We start from the raw sequence: 15,218 nt of genomic DNA on the forward strand, positions 1-15,218 counted from the left end.
GCTGCTCGGGGGGGGTGAACTCAGGAAACTGCTGATTTGTCCCGATTTCCAGCAGCAACGCCACACAAACTGTGTGCGGGTATGAACACCGCGGGGGGGAGGGGGGCCGTTCTCCCGCCCTGAGGCGATGGCCGCCCGCAGGCCGCGGAGGAGACCGCGTCCCCTCGTCCCGCTTCCCTCCTCCTCGGCCCGGCCAGGCCGCGAAGGGCTGAGGGAGAGCGGGGCGAGATGGCGGCGGCCGCCTCCGTCCCCTCAGCGCTGGGCGGGACGCGAACGGGCGGGAGGGAGGGAGGGAGGACGAGAGTCCCCCGCTGAGGGACGGGGCCGCCCGCCTCGTCCCGCCTCCCGCTGTCAGGCCCCGCCGGCATTGCGCGACCTCCGCCGGGGGCCTGGGGCGGAGGAGAGCGGGCGGGCGGGAGGGAGCAGCGCCCGCGGGGCACAGCCGGACCATGAGGAAGGTTTTGTGCGTGGAGCCCGTCATTTTCATCTACATGTTCGCGGCTTCCTTGACCAGCCCGCTGGTGCAGCAGTTCATCTACCGGCGGCTGTGGGAGGAGGAGTACAACTCCACTTTCGTCAGCGACAGCAACGCCAGTGCCTGCGAGCAGAATAAAAGTAGCCCGGCTTACATCAAGCAGAAGGTAAGGGCCTTGGGGGGCGGGGGGGGGGAAGAAGTGATAATTGTAAATAAACGTGCAGCCAGGAGGTGCTGTCTCTCCTTTTACATAACGTTACTTAACCTTTTGCGTATGGAAGAGCCGTGGTTCTGTAACCTGCTGTCTCATGGCTCCTGTAGGTCGCTGTCGTGCTTTAGGGGCAAAGGTTTGGCTCCGGGAAGGTGCTGAGGTAAATTCAGATTTTAGCGGGAGCCGGGAATCTTCTGGGAGAATTGGGCCCAAATTGGCGTTGGGCTGAGGTGACAGTGGGTGCCACTGAAGTGACAGTGACGGTTCTGCATGTGGTCATGAGCCATCAGTTGTCTTTCTGACTTTTAGCGTGCTTTGTAACTACGCAGAATTCAGCAAATGTCCTGCAGTTTTCAGGAATAGGATCTAGTTTAGAATACATTTATTTCCGAGGAATTACAAGAATGAAGGAGGGGGGGGATTGAAATAAAACATTTTCTAATTTTAAAATGTGAAAAAAAATTTGCACAGTCAAATATAATTGATGGTTTACCATTCAGAGTGCTAGTCTGCCTTGCTGTAATACAAAGACATCAAGATGACAGCATCCCATGGTCAGTTACATTTTTTAGCAGTATTTCATTGTTCAGCATGCTGGATAGCTAGTTGTTGATTGGAATCTCTTCTGTTGCACTTCTAATGCAATTTTAATGCTACACTTAAGCAGAGCCAACTACGGGCTGCCAGCAGAAGAGATGATCATACTCCCATTTTCCATTCCTTTTCCCCTTGTTGCTCCCCGCCACGTGTTGTATCTCACAATTCCGCAGTTGGAGGTTACGGTTTGGATTTGACTGGGGCACTGATTCAACAGAACGCTAATCTCTTTTTTTGTGTTTGTTGCTTTTTAAGTGTTGTTTTTTTCTGAAGCAGTGCACTGCTCTGACATACTCTGTGGCCACGGGATTGCTGTATCTCACATGGGGATGGCAGAGGGAACACATTTCCAGAAGAGGTACAATAGAACCATCCTTGGCAACAACAACTGGCAGTTAGGTTGGATCAAGTGGAACATGAAACCACTGTAGGGTCAGAAGAGTAGATGACTCAGACTGTAAATTACACAGAAGATGGAGTTATGGAAACAGTCAGCTGGCATTCCCCTATGCTGCTGAAAAGGTGGCACTTGAAAATTTTTGCTCACATCCCAGATTTGCATCTCTGATGTGCTGTGTATGCACAAGACTAATCACCTGCACTTATCTGCCTCATTTGTTGTATATAAAATAAATTTTTTAATGGTACGTGCTTCCACTGAAGATGATCAAAGAAATAATTCAGGATTTTTAGTGTGGAGTAGGTTCTTCCTCATGTGACAGAAGCCAGTCTTAGTAGAAAGAATGTGAAAGTAAAAAAGGTCAATAGAATCGTAGTCCAGCATGCCTTCTGGGCTAGCCCATCAGCTGAGGAAGGTAATGTATGCTACCCATTGGTATTGATTTGGAGATAATAACCAATTATTGTCTGAGTAATGCTTGTATGTCACCCCCCCAAAGTGTTTTCTTTAGAATTAGCTCCTTGTTTGGTGCTGTGTGGGGGCATTTTGTTGGATAGAAGGAGCAACTCTAAGAAAACCGTATATGGTTCATACAGTTCTAATCGCAGAGCCCATCAAGAAACCTACATTTCACAAACATTTCTGCGCTTTGCATTTGCTAGAACCCTCCCCAAATTCAACCCGATTTTCACATTGCGATCACCTATGAGTCAGGATATAAAACTTCATATTTCTTTTTGCAAAACACTGAAGCAGAGTGCTTAATTTCAGTTGGAGTTTAGATAGCGTCTCTGATGTGGTGGTGAATTCACACATTACAGGTTTTTTGGCAAAAAGGTTACAAAGTATTATTAGCTTGATATTTGAGAACATGAACCCTTCAAGACAGTAGCTGAATAATGGCCAACAGAACTTCCTTGTTTCCCTTGCCTGCCAAATTTCCATTCCCTCCATTTCAATGATTGCCAGCAGGACATGAGCTTTTGAACAATTATCCTCTTGTCTGGATGTCTTGCTTGCATTCTGATACCACACTTGTTGCCACAGTATAAGAATGTAAAATGCTCTAAACACCCATTAATTTCAGCGGAACCCAATCTCTGTGCTGAGTAATAAATAGTCTTGTGTGTGGGCCAAAGAGTAGATCCAGTAACTCAGTCCCAAGCGCTTTGCTGAGGGTATGTGAAGTAGGTGTTCTGGGTTTTCCAAGACCATCCTAACTGATGTATGTTTACAGATGTTGTAAATGTGTGTAACAAAATTTGTTACAAATTATTGTAATAAATAAATAAATAAATAAAACCCCTCCTGTCAGGAGTGTTCCCAACAGGCCCTGTTTGGCATTAACTTTTAGAAGAACACCTCCGTTAATAGTTGATTTAGTTGAATAGTTGATTAAGTCCTTCCATTCTGTGAATGGAGAAGCTTTATACTAATCTCACCTGTTTGAAAGCAAAATGTACAAGGAAATTGAAGGCAAAAATCACTTGGAGCCTGCAAAAAAGGTAGAATATAGATAGTCTTTGCAGCATTTAGATTAATTATTTCTTACAATTTGAAGGAAATTAGTCATTTTATAATGAAATGAGTTCAAAGGTAATTTGAACACAAGCTGAAGTATTCCAATCACTGGCTTGGATAATGGGGGGTTTTTAGCTCGGAAAGAGCTAAATTATTAATCATTAAACATTATTTATTATCCAGGTTATTTATTATCCAATCCATGCACTTTCCTTTGCTACTCAATAATATTTTTTAATTTTATGAGCCGGTGACTTTATCATGTCCTGTATGTTGTTCAGCCTCAGGCGCTACACTTCTCTCTTAATTTAATCCTTATGTAAGTGAATTGCTGCTTCATTGTCATTCTTCTAATTTTTAAATCTGTGATTTTAAGAACTCTTTGTGTCCACCATGAGTATTTTTTCAGAGTAGAGTGAATTTGCAGATTAAAAAACTAGACCTTTCTCTTCAAATGTATGTAGTTCCATTGATTATTTAATAGAGTTACATAATTTTAAAGCAGCTGAAGGTTTGACCTATCATTTTCTATGTTCCTTTCCCTTGACTTTATAAAAACATAAAGTAGGCAGTTGAGTGCGTTACACTCTAAATGGAGTTTTCCTGTACTTCTGTCTTCCAGTCTTCTTGTCAGTAGACAGCAAGTCATTTATGTCAGCAAGGTTATGGTTATTTGCGGTATCTGGATGTGTAGCTGTGTTCTTTATGTTGCGCAACTACTTCCAAAACAATGAAACCCAAGTCTTTGCGGTTTTATTCCTTCAGTTTTACACTTCATTATGGTTTGGCAGTAATATTTATATTGTATGGTTAATGTGGGTTAAGATGATGTATAATAACATTTAGTTTTATTTCTCATGTATTAGAATTTCTTTGATGCTCATGTCTTTGAACATGATAATCCCAGTAAAGAAGCAATGCCTGCAACTACATAGAGTTCTCTTTGTCAGCAGGGGAGGAGTTAAAGGTCAGAATATAATTTTCCATCTCAGTTTGTTCAGTCTTCATGGTTTTGACCCTTCCAGGGTGACAACAGTGCTGGCCACTGGACAGGACATCATGAATCCTAAGGTAGTCAGACACCACAAGGGAAGAGAGAAAAGACTCTAGAGTGCTGGGGATCTTGAGGGCTTTCCTTGAGGGCCTCAGGATCAGTTGAATTTTCCTCTTGCAATAAAACTTGCTATTTTGTAAACAAAGGAAGAGATTGAACTAGAAACTTATGGTCTTTGCCTGTAAGTATAAACATGAATTTATAAAGCATTCAGCAGCTTTTGAAATTGCCCAAAGTACATTCCTGGAAATTCTAGGTTTTTTTCATCTTTTGGATACTACTCAGTGGGGATTATGTTCGCGACAGAGGAAACACCTGAAACGTGGAGTATAGATGGCTTGAATATAGGCTGAGAATGGCTTGAGAAGACTTACACAACTGTGCCTGCTACTGATTGAAGAGTGCAACCCCTGCCCAAGTCAGTGTGATACCTCAGAAGACTTGAAGAGAACTTTCAGTGTGACTTTAGTCTCTGCATCTGAAAGTTTATCTTATAAAGGGTTGAATGAAGTTATTATTTCCTTTTCCCCTGCTGCTCTCCTGTCTGATCAGGTGGTTGTCTTTGAAAGGGCTGTCGTGGCTGCTGTCTGTCTAGCCTGCATCAATATATTAAATGCAAGATCTGAATTAGCTTGTTGACTGTCATTTAGCAGCTGGCTTCTTAACAAGATAGTATTTTTTTTTTAATTGGCTTTTCTTTAGTTCTTTTTTTCCACAGCCATTCATGTTCTATTAACCTGACTGTTGTTTTTCAGCTACATTTGATTTTTATGCTTCTGTTAAAAAGAACTCAGAAATTTTTCCCGTAATGGGTGTTTACAGTTTATTGTTGTAGCGTTAGCTGCTGCTCCTTATGTGAGTACCTGCTGTAGTGTATCTATGGAGACATCACTGATTTGGGCAGTTTCTGAACTCAGAGCTTTCCAGTGTTTTAAAAATCAGTTAGTTCACATATCTGTGAGTCAGTATAATTTTTAATGCTGTGTTTCACATTTTTATTGTTATTATTAACATTGTACATTGGGATGTCAGAGCAAATACTGATCTGTTTACTTGCACAATGTGCTAGTCAGTGAATTGTTTCTTGTAACCCTCTCAGTAGGATTATTTGGGAGGAAAAATAATCTCCTGTGAGTAGGAAGCATAGGGTGCGTTCCTCAATGGAAGACTGTTTTACTACTGATTTCCAAGAGATTAAAATAGGCCCAGTGTCCTTTTGCCATAGACTGTACTGAAGGAGATGCTTAGAGTATAAGCACCAGCTATTGTAAATGCATGTTCAAAAGAAGTGTTCTCTTGTCTCCATTGAAACTTCTGTGTCAAGAGTACTAGTAAGACTGTATTTTAAGAAGTAAGTTCTGGCTTAAAATGTAACAGGCGATGTTTGAGGAATATGAAAGTTAAAATTACAAAAGTGCGAGTCTTTGAATATGCAATCCCTTTGCATTAGCAATTACTGTAATATAATGCATTCTTATAAACATACAGTAATGTATTTTATTATAGCATAATATAATTTCATATAATCTTATAAAATGATAATGTATCATCATGTTTTATAATAATAGAATTTAAAATCTATAAACATGCCCTGTGCTATACATTATATTGCATACTAATCTATTATCATAGATTATATATTATTTTTTTTTACAATGTATTATAGTATCTACAATTATTTTTCTTTTCTCTTCGCAGGAAGTTCAAGAAAAAGCCTCTATTTTTAATATGCAGTTGGACTTAACTGGGGCAATTCCCAGCCTTATAGTTGCCTTTGTCATTGTAGCTAATGGGGATCGCCAGGGACGCAAAAGGTCTTTAGTTTTACCATCAACGGGAGCTTTGATTGCTGATATTTGCCTCACTGTAATAGCGTATTTTTCCTTGTCCCTCTCTATCCTATTTGCGGTTGCATTTGTTACTGGACTGTTTGGGAGTATGGCAACTTTCCTTGGAGGAGGCTTTGCTTTTATAGCAGATGTGTGTCACGATGAGAAGCAGAAAACAACACGAATAGCTGTGGTGGATTTGATTTTTGGAGTTGTATCTGGATTGGCAGGGCTGTCATCTGGCTACTTTCTAAGAGGAATAGGCTTTACATGGACATTTGTGACAGCATCTCTGCTTCATGTCATTAATATTATCTATATTATATTTTTTCTGGAAGATACAGTAGGCGTGTCTGAATTCCACCATGAGGCACCAGTATCCTGTAAAGAACTTCTTAGAGAGACATTTTCTGGAGTGTACATGCTTTTTAAAACTGCCCCTTATAAAAAGAGAATTTTGATAATTGTGTTACTTTTTACATTTATGACTTACTTGTTTACTATGGTTGGTGGGAGTTCGCTTTTTACACTGTATGAACTGGATGAGCCACTCTGCTGGAATGAAGTATACATTGGATATGGAGCAGCTGCATTCACTTCTGTTTCTCTGACCAGTTTTTTAGGAGTTTACTTATTTTCTAAATGTCTCAAAGACATTTATATTGTCTTTATCGGGATATTTTCTTACATTGGAGGAATGGTCATGGCTGCCTTCGCTAAAACTACCCTGCTCATGTTTTTAGGTGAGTTCTGAATCAATTGTTCCATGGTCAACAATATATATGAAAATACTGCTATGTTATCTGTAGTGAGTGCAGTTGGTAGATAGTGGACGTACCATCTTGAAAGGGCCATAGAGAGGTAAAATACACAAGGTTGGTTAGACTGATGTAGGCGTTAATTAAAAGATGAAGTGTGTGGACAGAGGACAGAATTACTTGCTTATTATTTGGTTTTAGTGCCATACAGATTAATTAATTAATTAATTATTATTATTTATTAATGTATAATGTATAATTAATTTATTATTATTATTTATTAAGTTCTCTGTGCTTAGATAATTGTGTCTCAGTGTGCTCCTAGTTTGACTTTTCTATTGCCTTTTACTATATGGGGAACTGAGCATTCAAAAGTATATGATTAATTCATTTGCAATGTATTTGTAAAACCCTGGATTTTTATTACTTCAGTGTCTCATGACTGATTCCTTGCTTTACAGTAAGAGTGCCATCTTTGCTCTGCTTTATGCCTATTCCTGTTCTCCGATCCATGCTGTCAAAAGTGGTTCTCACTGGTGAACAGGGTGAGTAGAATTTGTTTTTAAACAATACAATAATATGATATGTCAGAACAGAGATGCACCAAGATTACTTTTAAACAAAGAGATATGTATTGGTATTTTAAGACTGCTTTTCTTTCAAGTTCCATATAATATGACCCTGTGTCATGATTGATATTAATGGTTTTTATTCTGAATTTAATATAAAAAACATTCTGTTTAAAAACTACTGCAAGTTTCAACCTTCAAAGGAGATCTGCTCTAAAAATAAAAACCATGGGGAACTTAAAGTAGAGGGATGCTCAGGTTCTATACAGATGTGATTTCAGAAGTGCGTCTACATTCACAAGATTATGAGCTGCAGAGAAAGATCTATTTCTGTTATTTAGTCAATGTCACACTTAATAATTTCGAAAGGTAAGCAGTAGGTGGTCAACCTTCAAAGCACTTGAAAACAATTAGACTTGGATCTTGAGCTATGTACCTGGCTTCACGGGTACTTAAACATGTCCCAAAAGATATAAGATAACTACTTCTCAAAGTCCTTTCCTTATGGAACACAGAAAAAAGCATGTCAGGCCTCAAAATGTGGCTCTAGTATCCCATATTTTGCTGTTGGGGAGCATATACTTTCTAGAAGCATTCTCCTGAGTTGTTTGGCTTTATTTTTTTAAAGACATTATTTATACACTAAACCAAAGATCTCTTTGTACTTAACTATGCTAACATACACCTCTGTTCTTGCAGTTTCTTGGCATTCTTCAGGGTTTGGCTACTTGAGTAGTTTGATGCAGGAATCAGGTTGCCTCTTGTCATCCTTTTCTGCTTACCTATTGTGATTTTGTTTATGGTCCCATGAACATGAATGCGGCTTGGGAAAATGTGTTCAACAAGACAGTGATGGGATACACTGCCACCCTAATGGGTAGTTCAGTGCAAAAGATGTTGTTTCTTTTCTTTCAAAAATGGGAAGGAGATGGTTTTGTGCTGAACCAGCAGTCTTTGTTGGATCAGAGCCTTTTCCACATGTAAGAGTGAAGATTAGAGAAGGAAGAAACAAGAGGAAGAGTGATAATCGAGAGAATTGGAAGGGGTAAAGAATGGAGATGTGCAGAACATGGTTAGTGAGGATGAACAGTTTGAACTTCATGTGATAAGCAGATTCAAGAAAATAGGTACAGTGACAGAATAGTAGCAAGGAAAAATAGTTTCCATCAGCAAAATGTTTTTGTTTTGTTTTGTTTTATTTCATTTAAAAACTGAGTCTTTTGCAGAAAGACAATTCCATAGCAATGACATACAATACTCGGGTGCTTGTTAATTGCATACTTGCTAAAAACTGTAGATAGATAGATAGATATTTCAAAACAAATTTTAAAACTTCAGTACTTTGAAGGCGTTTTGGTTTTATTTTGTTTTGTTTGTAATTTATCCATTTGTTTTTGGCAGGTGCTGTGTTTGCTTGTATTGCCTGTTTAGAAGTTGTGACCGGCACTATTTCACTTTCAGTTTTTAATATTCTCTATGCAGCTACTGTTGCATGGTTTTCAGGCTTTAGCTTCCTCCTATCAGCAGGCCTTTGTCTAATTCCACTGGCTGTGCTATGGTAAGTACAGATCAGGAGGATGCTTCTGACTGCTTTGCCAGTAATTTCTGTTTTGGCATGAGTTGAAGCTGAATGGTTTAGTGCAGTGGTTCTCAAACTTGAGTACTTTCTAGTGTGCTCTAGTAGCTCTAGTTTCACATTTCTTCTCTCTTCAACACCTACCCCCCTACACCTTTACTGGAGATTTCCCATTCTGGCCCTGATCCAGCTACCTCCCCTCAGCCCCGTGCCGTGAACTTGTCATCTAATTCCCCCAAACTGAAATCTGCCCTGAATGTACTAGTAGTGGGATACACCATACCCTTGACTGCAAGTGTGTGTGCCTTCCCTTGGTTTGAGACCTTTACACGTGTCCCTGAGGAAAGCCTTTGACAAAGTACAAAAGTAGCAGATCACTTGAAAGGTGTGAGCTTAGTTTTGCAGTCTGAGCTCTTCTAGATGCTAATGAGGGTTGTAAACATGACCAATCATGCAGTGAATTTAATGGAAAATTATCCGTCCCAGCCTATGGTCATGGGTACCTTTTGACCCAGTACCATCAAAATCTGTAAAAGATCTGCACTAACTTTAAGCCCCATATGAATAAACCTCTAGACATGTTCAAAAATTATGCATCTGTAGCATTTGCATCTAATCATATCTAGTGACCACCTAGTAATACTGACAGTGAAAGGTCATTACTCATGACTATTCACAAAAGCAAAATTTACTTTACATTATTTCCAATATAAATTGTGGTTTTTTAGGGTGCTGGAACATTGATCTAAATGACAGAAGGATCACTTTTTATTAGAAACATTTATATTCGGGGGGGGAGAAGCTGTTTTTCTTAAGAGGGTGGTACTCTTGCTGGAGACTTCTATCTTTTTTCTAATGCTTAGACTTTACCTCAGTCACCTTTTATCTCTGTATCAGCTGCATTTTAAGTTTTAAATAGGCAGTGATAATGCTGTAGATATATAACATTTCACATAATTTCAAGTCTGTGCATGCCTGACTACAGTGTTTTACACAGTCTATTCAGAGAAGCTGCACTAGTCATAACTTAAGACTAAGGTAGTGATGGGTCTCAGACCTGAGGGAATTGAAGCAAATAGGTCTTATGCTGAGTGTGGAGAATACTTTTCAGTAAAGTAATAAAAAAGTGAGGAATTCAGCTAGATTAACAAAGGCCCAGTAAATACTTCTGGTTTATTGAATATTAGTTTTGGTTTAGTTCACTGCTGTATGGCAGAGAAAGTTTCTGTTAAAAAAGCACTCTACCCTCTGCAAAAGGCAACAGATATTTACCGTCAATTAGTCCATCCTACAATCAGGACTGTAGTCCATCATCACCACAAATTTTTGGAAGTCATTTTTCTTTTCCTTCTGTCATTAGTGTCCCAGATATCCCACCCTTGGAACAAGCTTTCTCTAAAACCTTTTAGAATGTCATGCAGTGTTACTATTTGAGACCAGTCGACAGCTTTGTGCCACAGAAGATGGCTGTAACAGAGCTAGCGGATGTGTTTGTTGGTGCTGAATCAGCATGCTGTACGTAACTATCTCAGCTAAAGATACCCGTCTTATCTGTGTCTTACAGCTGGCTTCTGTGCACAAGCTGGAATGGGGAGGACTTGGCTCTGCTTGTACCTGAAGAAGTATCCAGCATAGAGAGCACTGATAGTTGAACAAAGGATTCACCTACCTGGGTTTTCTAACCTGACATGCAGTGGCAGAGACCATTATGTCATACAGAGACCATAGAGATAACACAACAGTTGCAGATGCAATCTCAAAGTGGCCCTGCAGCAATAAGCACTAAATTGGTAGCACTCTTTATCCAGTCTCTTATTTAGCACATGAATAAAGCTAGCTCTTATACTTCACTATGCAAATAGGCTGGCAATGAAGATTTTAATGCTGCTTTCAGCATGAAGAAAAAAATAAGATAGGATGATACCCTTTCTCAAGTTTGAGAATGTCAGCTGTGTATTGTGATACATCTTGTATCATTCTAAGCAGGGCGACAGAGATAAGCTTATCAACTTAGAGGGTGCTGGCAATTCCACTGAAGCCAGTGGAGCTAATGCCAGCTGAGGATGCGGTCCACTGTGTACATCTTAAAAGGCCTGTCTTAATGGTGAAGACCCCAAAGCTGTCTAAAATTACTAAACTAAATGGTAGTTTTTTCAGAAAGCAACTAAACTGGAGGCAGTACTTGCACCTGCTTTAAGTAGACTTACTGCTCTGCAGTTAGCAGAGACGTTTCTATAAGTAAGTTTAATGTATGATGTGTGGACCTTGCCTGTGACTTAGTTCTTAAAATGGATTTTCACACAGAACTGTCGTACTTAGAAAATTTCCAGCTTGCAGAGTGTGAAGTTATGCCTATGCCTACATTTTGCAGAGGCCACATTGCACATTTATTTTTATTGTTTTCCATATATTAGGGACTGCAGATAGACACCTCTATTTTTTGTCCCATAGATACTTGTTTTGTAGTTAAGTTGGCTGTACTTAGCTTAAATGTTTCTTCTAGTTAAAGGCTGTAATAGCCTTTGGGTCTTTGATTGTTTTTTAACAACACTGAAATGAGGTGACCAAATCTGAATCATGCATCTGATCATCTTGCAGTGAATGCAGCATAATTTATAAGCACTTGAACAGCACTTCTCATCTTCAAAGCACTTTACAAATGCTGTTAAGAACCTCCTTCCGTAATAGATATTATCCTCCCTGTTGCACAGAGAGAGAAATTAACAGAGAGGACAAGTAACTTGCCCAGGGCCACAGTGCAAACTGGTGACACTGCCAAACTTAGAAATCAGTTTCTACATTGACTCTTCACCTTTTTGCTTGAGATCTTTAAGTAGAAATTATCCAGAGTATTAGCTTCTGGAATGCACAGCACAGCAGAAGTGTAAAGATAACACCGTGTTAAGGACCACTTCCATGTGTTTTTTTCAGAGGGAGTTTTACAGCCAATACTGTTCTGATCCCTGAAAGTACAGGTAGGTTGTACCTGACTCTCTTCCCCCAAAACAGATTAGGTAGAGAAATCAAAAGAAAGTGGTTGACATTTACAGACGGAAAGCTCTACGAAAGCAACTATAATATGGGAACTGACTTCACATGCACACTGCATAGGATAAAAATGAAGACAGACATAGTATATGCTGTATAAAATTCTCTGCTTACAGCAATTAATATCCATCACATGAACAGAGTACTCTTCAGAGCTTCTCAGTGGCACTCCACCAAAAAAATTAGTACTACATCATGATACTATTGTAGATCCTTTTTGTTTGAATGACAGCATTGTTTCCAAGCTATGTATCATGATCACCAAGAAGTTTGAAAGAGGGTTCAAATAAGGTAAAGGAGAGTTTACCCTACCCAGGAGACTGTCACTGGTGGAAACAGTGCTGTTTATCCAGGACAGGGGCAATGAATATTTACACAGCTAGTAACTATAGCCAGCTCTTACACTTCTGTTGTGAACTACCAAGGCTGATTTTGACAATTAAACATCATTACCTTTTCCCAGCTAGTTTAGACACTGGCCAGTAAATAAAAGTGCTTAACTCTCCTCCCTTGAGGTGCCCAAGTTGCTGCCAACTTGTTGGAGAAGCGAGCAGAGTTTTACAATAATCAGTGGGTCCACAACATAATGAGTGTTTGTAGAGAGATTAAGAAAACACTGATGTAAAGGATTTCAGCACAAAGATTACATTGTCCTCCTTGCCTCTTCATTATGCAGTTATGTAAGGCTTTATGAAATTAACTATTTCGCACAAAACTGCCTGGAAAAAGTAAAGCAAATGAAGAAGGGGTGTGTGCCTTCGCTTTCCCTTCTTCAGTGCACACATCTGCTGGCACTCGTAAGGTGGCAACAAAGCAAGCCAGTTCTGCAGTGGCGTTGTGTTGGTCCAAACGAGAACAAGCACGTAACCTTCAGGAATGGCTTTGTTGTGGTTTGATTTTGCTGTACAAAGTACTTGCTGTTTGCAAACGATTTCTGGTAGATGCAGCATTTAGAACTGGCTGTAAGTTTAGGTCAAAACACATGAAGGATATGAACTGTCTTTTTAAAATGCCTAGCGCGGTGCAAGCTGAGGAAACCAGGTACTAATATGCTTCACATTATTAAATGAAAATCTTCAAAGTTTATAATAGTTGCTCTATTTGTATATAAATGCAAATTATTTTGACAGAAACTAATAACGAAGTTTGTTTTTGTAAACTCTATGTTGTAGTTCTTGCCTTGTTTTTTGACAAATGGCCAACAGGATTACTGGTGGAGGACCGTTTATGTAAACGGAAGCAGCAGCACTATGGTATCATCTATTTTTTGTGGTCATAACAAACAAACAGCAGTGCAGGTAGATGTGCTTTTGTCTCCCTCCTGCGCTTGGGGAGAGGAAAGATTGCTGCCCAGAACATCAGCACCAAGAGGAGGTGGGGAATCGCAGAGCAGGGACAACACTGCTGTCTGCAAGAAGTCAGCACAGTGGGGGCTTGTGTTGCACCTATAGACCAGCAGATCCGTAAGTGCCTTCCTCCCCTCGCCCAGGTTGGGTCCAACGTGAGACCAAGGCTGGCTCTGTCCCAGCTCCACTTGCCAGCACACCTCACTTGGCTCACCTCTGGGGGTTGCTACTTGCCAGGGGGCTTGTAGAAACAGGGAGAAGGGGCTGGGCCAGGAAGACCAGTCCCCACCCCAACCCACTGCAACACCGCACAATTGTCACCCTTCCTTTTTACCTCAGAACCTCTTCGCCTCAGTCCTGTTCGACTCCCATTACTTTATTAACCGCGTAAGTTCTTGCACAAGCCATACCATTTGCTTTCCAGCCTGGCTAACCCCTAAAATCAGCTTCCTTACAGACATAATGAACAATACAACTTCCTTGCTTTGATTATGGCTTGGCCTCACCCAAGGTTGTAATAAAGTATACTAATTGTTGAACAAAACCACCTAGAAATTACATCCAGCCTCCTCATCTGTGTCCGCTCTTCACTGCACTGATGACAAAGTGTACTAAGTTACTTGTCTTAATGTAGTTTTGCTCAGATACAATAGCATCCATCTTTCAACTAACACCAGGAAAGGCCAACTAGCTAGATACACTGAGGCGGGGAGCTGTAAGGTACCAGTAACTGTGTAGAACTGTGGGATGGCTCCCTGTTTTCTGGAACAGGGCTGGTAGGAAGGCAGACCTGAAAATCCTCTTAAAAATCCATGCCCATTCCTTAATTTGTCCCAGACCTGGCAAAGTAATCCCTCAGCCCTCCTGGCCTGAGCCTAAAGCAACACAAAGCCTACTAAACTCTAACCTTGCTTTATAGCAACAGTTTACTTTTGCTTTATGCAAAACTGCCAAGAAACTTGTCAATTATAAAATAGCAGTCAATTCTGATGTTTAGTAAAGTATATCAGCTCACAGCAAGACCAGGACAGCTATGGAAAACAAAATAGTGTTTAGGTCTACGCTTGCACATTTGATTTGTCCTATGTATAACTTCACTAAGGCAAAAAATACAAATGAAAGAGCTTGTATTTCATAGCACAAGCCTCTAATCTCTGCAACTCTCAAGTGAAAAACAATTTTAGAAGCTTCACTCTATAAATGAAACAAGTTTAAATATAAAAACAAAACCACCAGTAAAGTGTCTCATACTGTGCCATCTCGATGTTTTTAATTTGCTGCAATGTTTTGCAAGAGATGCACATAAAAGCACTGTAAAATTTACAGGACAGAAGCTAGAAGCTTTTGTCTACACGGATAGGGAGTTTGGGGCAGCTTTAAGCACACCGAAAAGCACAAGAGATGTTTGGGATTGTGAGAAGAGGTTTACAGCAATATTTCTGCTAAAATTATCTACAACAGAACACTAAGAGCACTTAGCAGTTTAAGCAAGTCATTCAAACCTGCTGAATAAAGACAGTTCCTGTCTTAGAAATACTGTTTCAGGCTCTCCACATATGACAAGAGATGACATCTTTTGAACCACAGACATTTTTCTCCTCTTGATACACCACTTCACACTAGCTACCTTGTAGGGTTTATGTGTGACACATGCACATGTATGACATCAGAAAATAGTTGTTATAACCCTGAATTTAAAAACACACACACACACACCCTGCCCCACTTAAGCGAACAAAAACCCTTTCAGTGGCCTGCTCCTTTAAAAGGTGTATTTAAGTATAGGTCTCATTCTCCCTTAATTAAGATCCGGTTTTGGTAAACCCACAAAAAA

General features: G+C 40.1%; 1 protein-coding gene across 1 annotated transcript; it reads left to right on the forward strand.

Annotated features, from left to right (window-relative positions):
- Nucleotides 1–228: 228 nt before the first annotated feature.
- SLC46A3 (solute carrier family 46 member 3) lies at nucleotides 229–13,202 on the forward strand. Its single transcript, XM_075050664.1, is given in 8 exon segments — nucleotides 229–276; nucleotides 279–387; nucleotides 390–448; nucleotides 450–641; nucleotides 5,957–6,830; nucleotides 7,307–7,390; nucleotides 8,816–8,972; nucleotides 10,555–13,202. Coding segments are annotated over 8 exon segments (1,611 nt in total). The 3' UTR covers nucleotides 10,643–13,202.
- Nucleotides 13,203–15,218: the final 2,016 nt, after the last annotated feature.

This window comes from Buteo buteo, chromosome 18 (assembly GCF_964188355.1).
Source record: "Buteo buteo chromosome 18, bButBut1.hap1.1, whole genome shotgun sequence".
In the NCBI taxonomy this organism is placed as follows: Eukaryota; Metazoa; Chordata; class Aves; order Accipitriformes; family Accipitridae; genus Buteo; species Buteo buteo.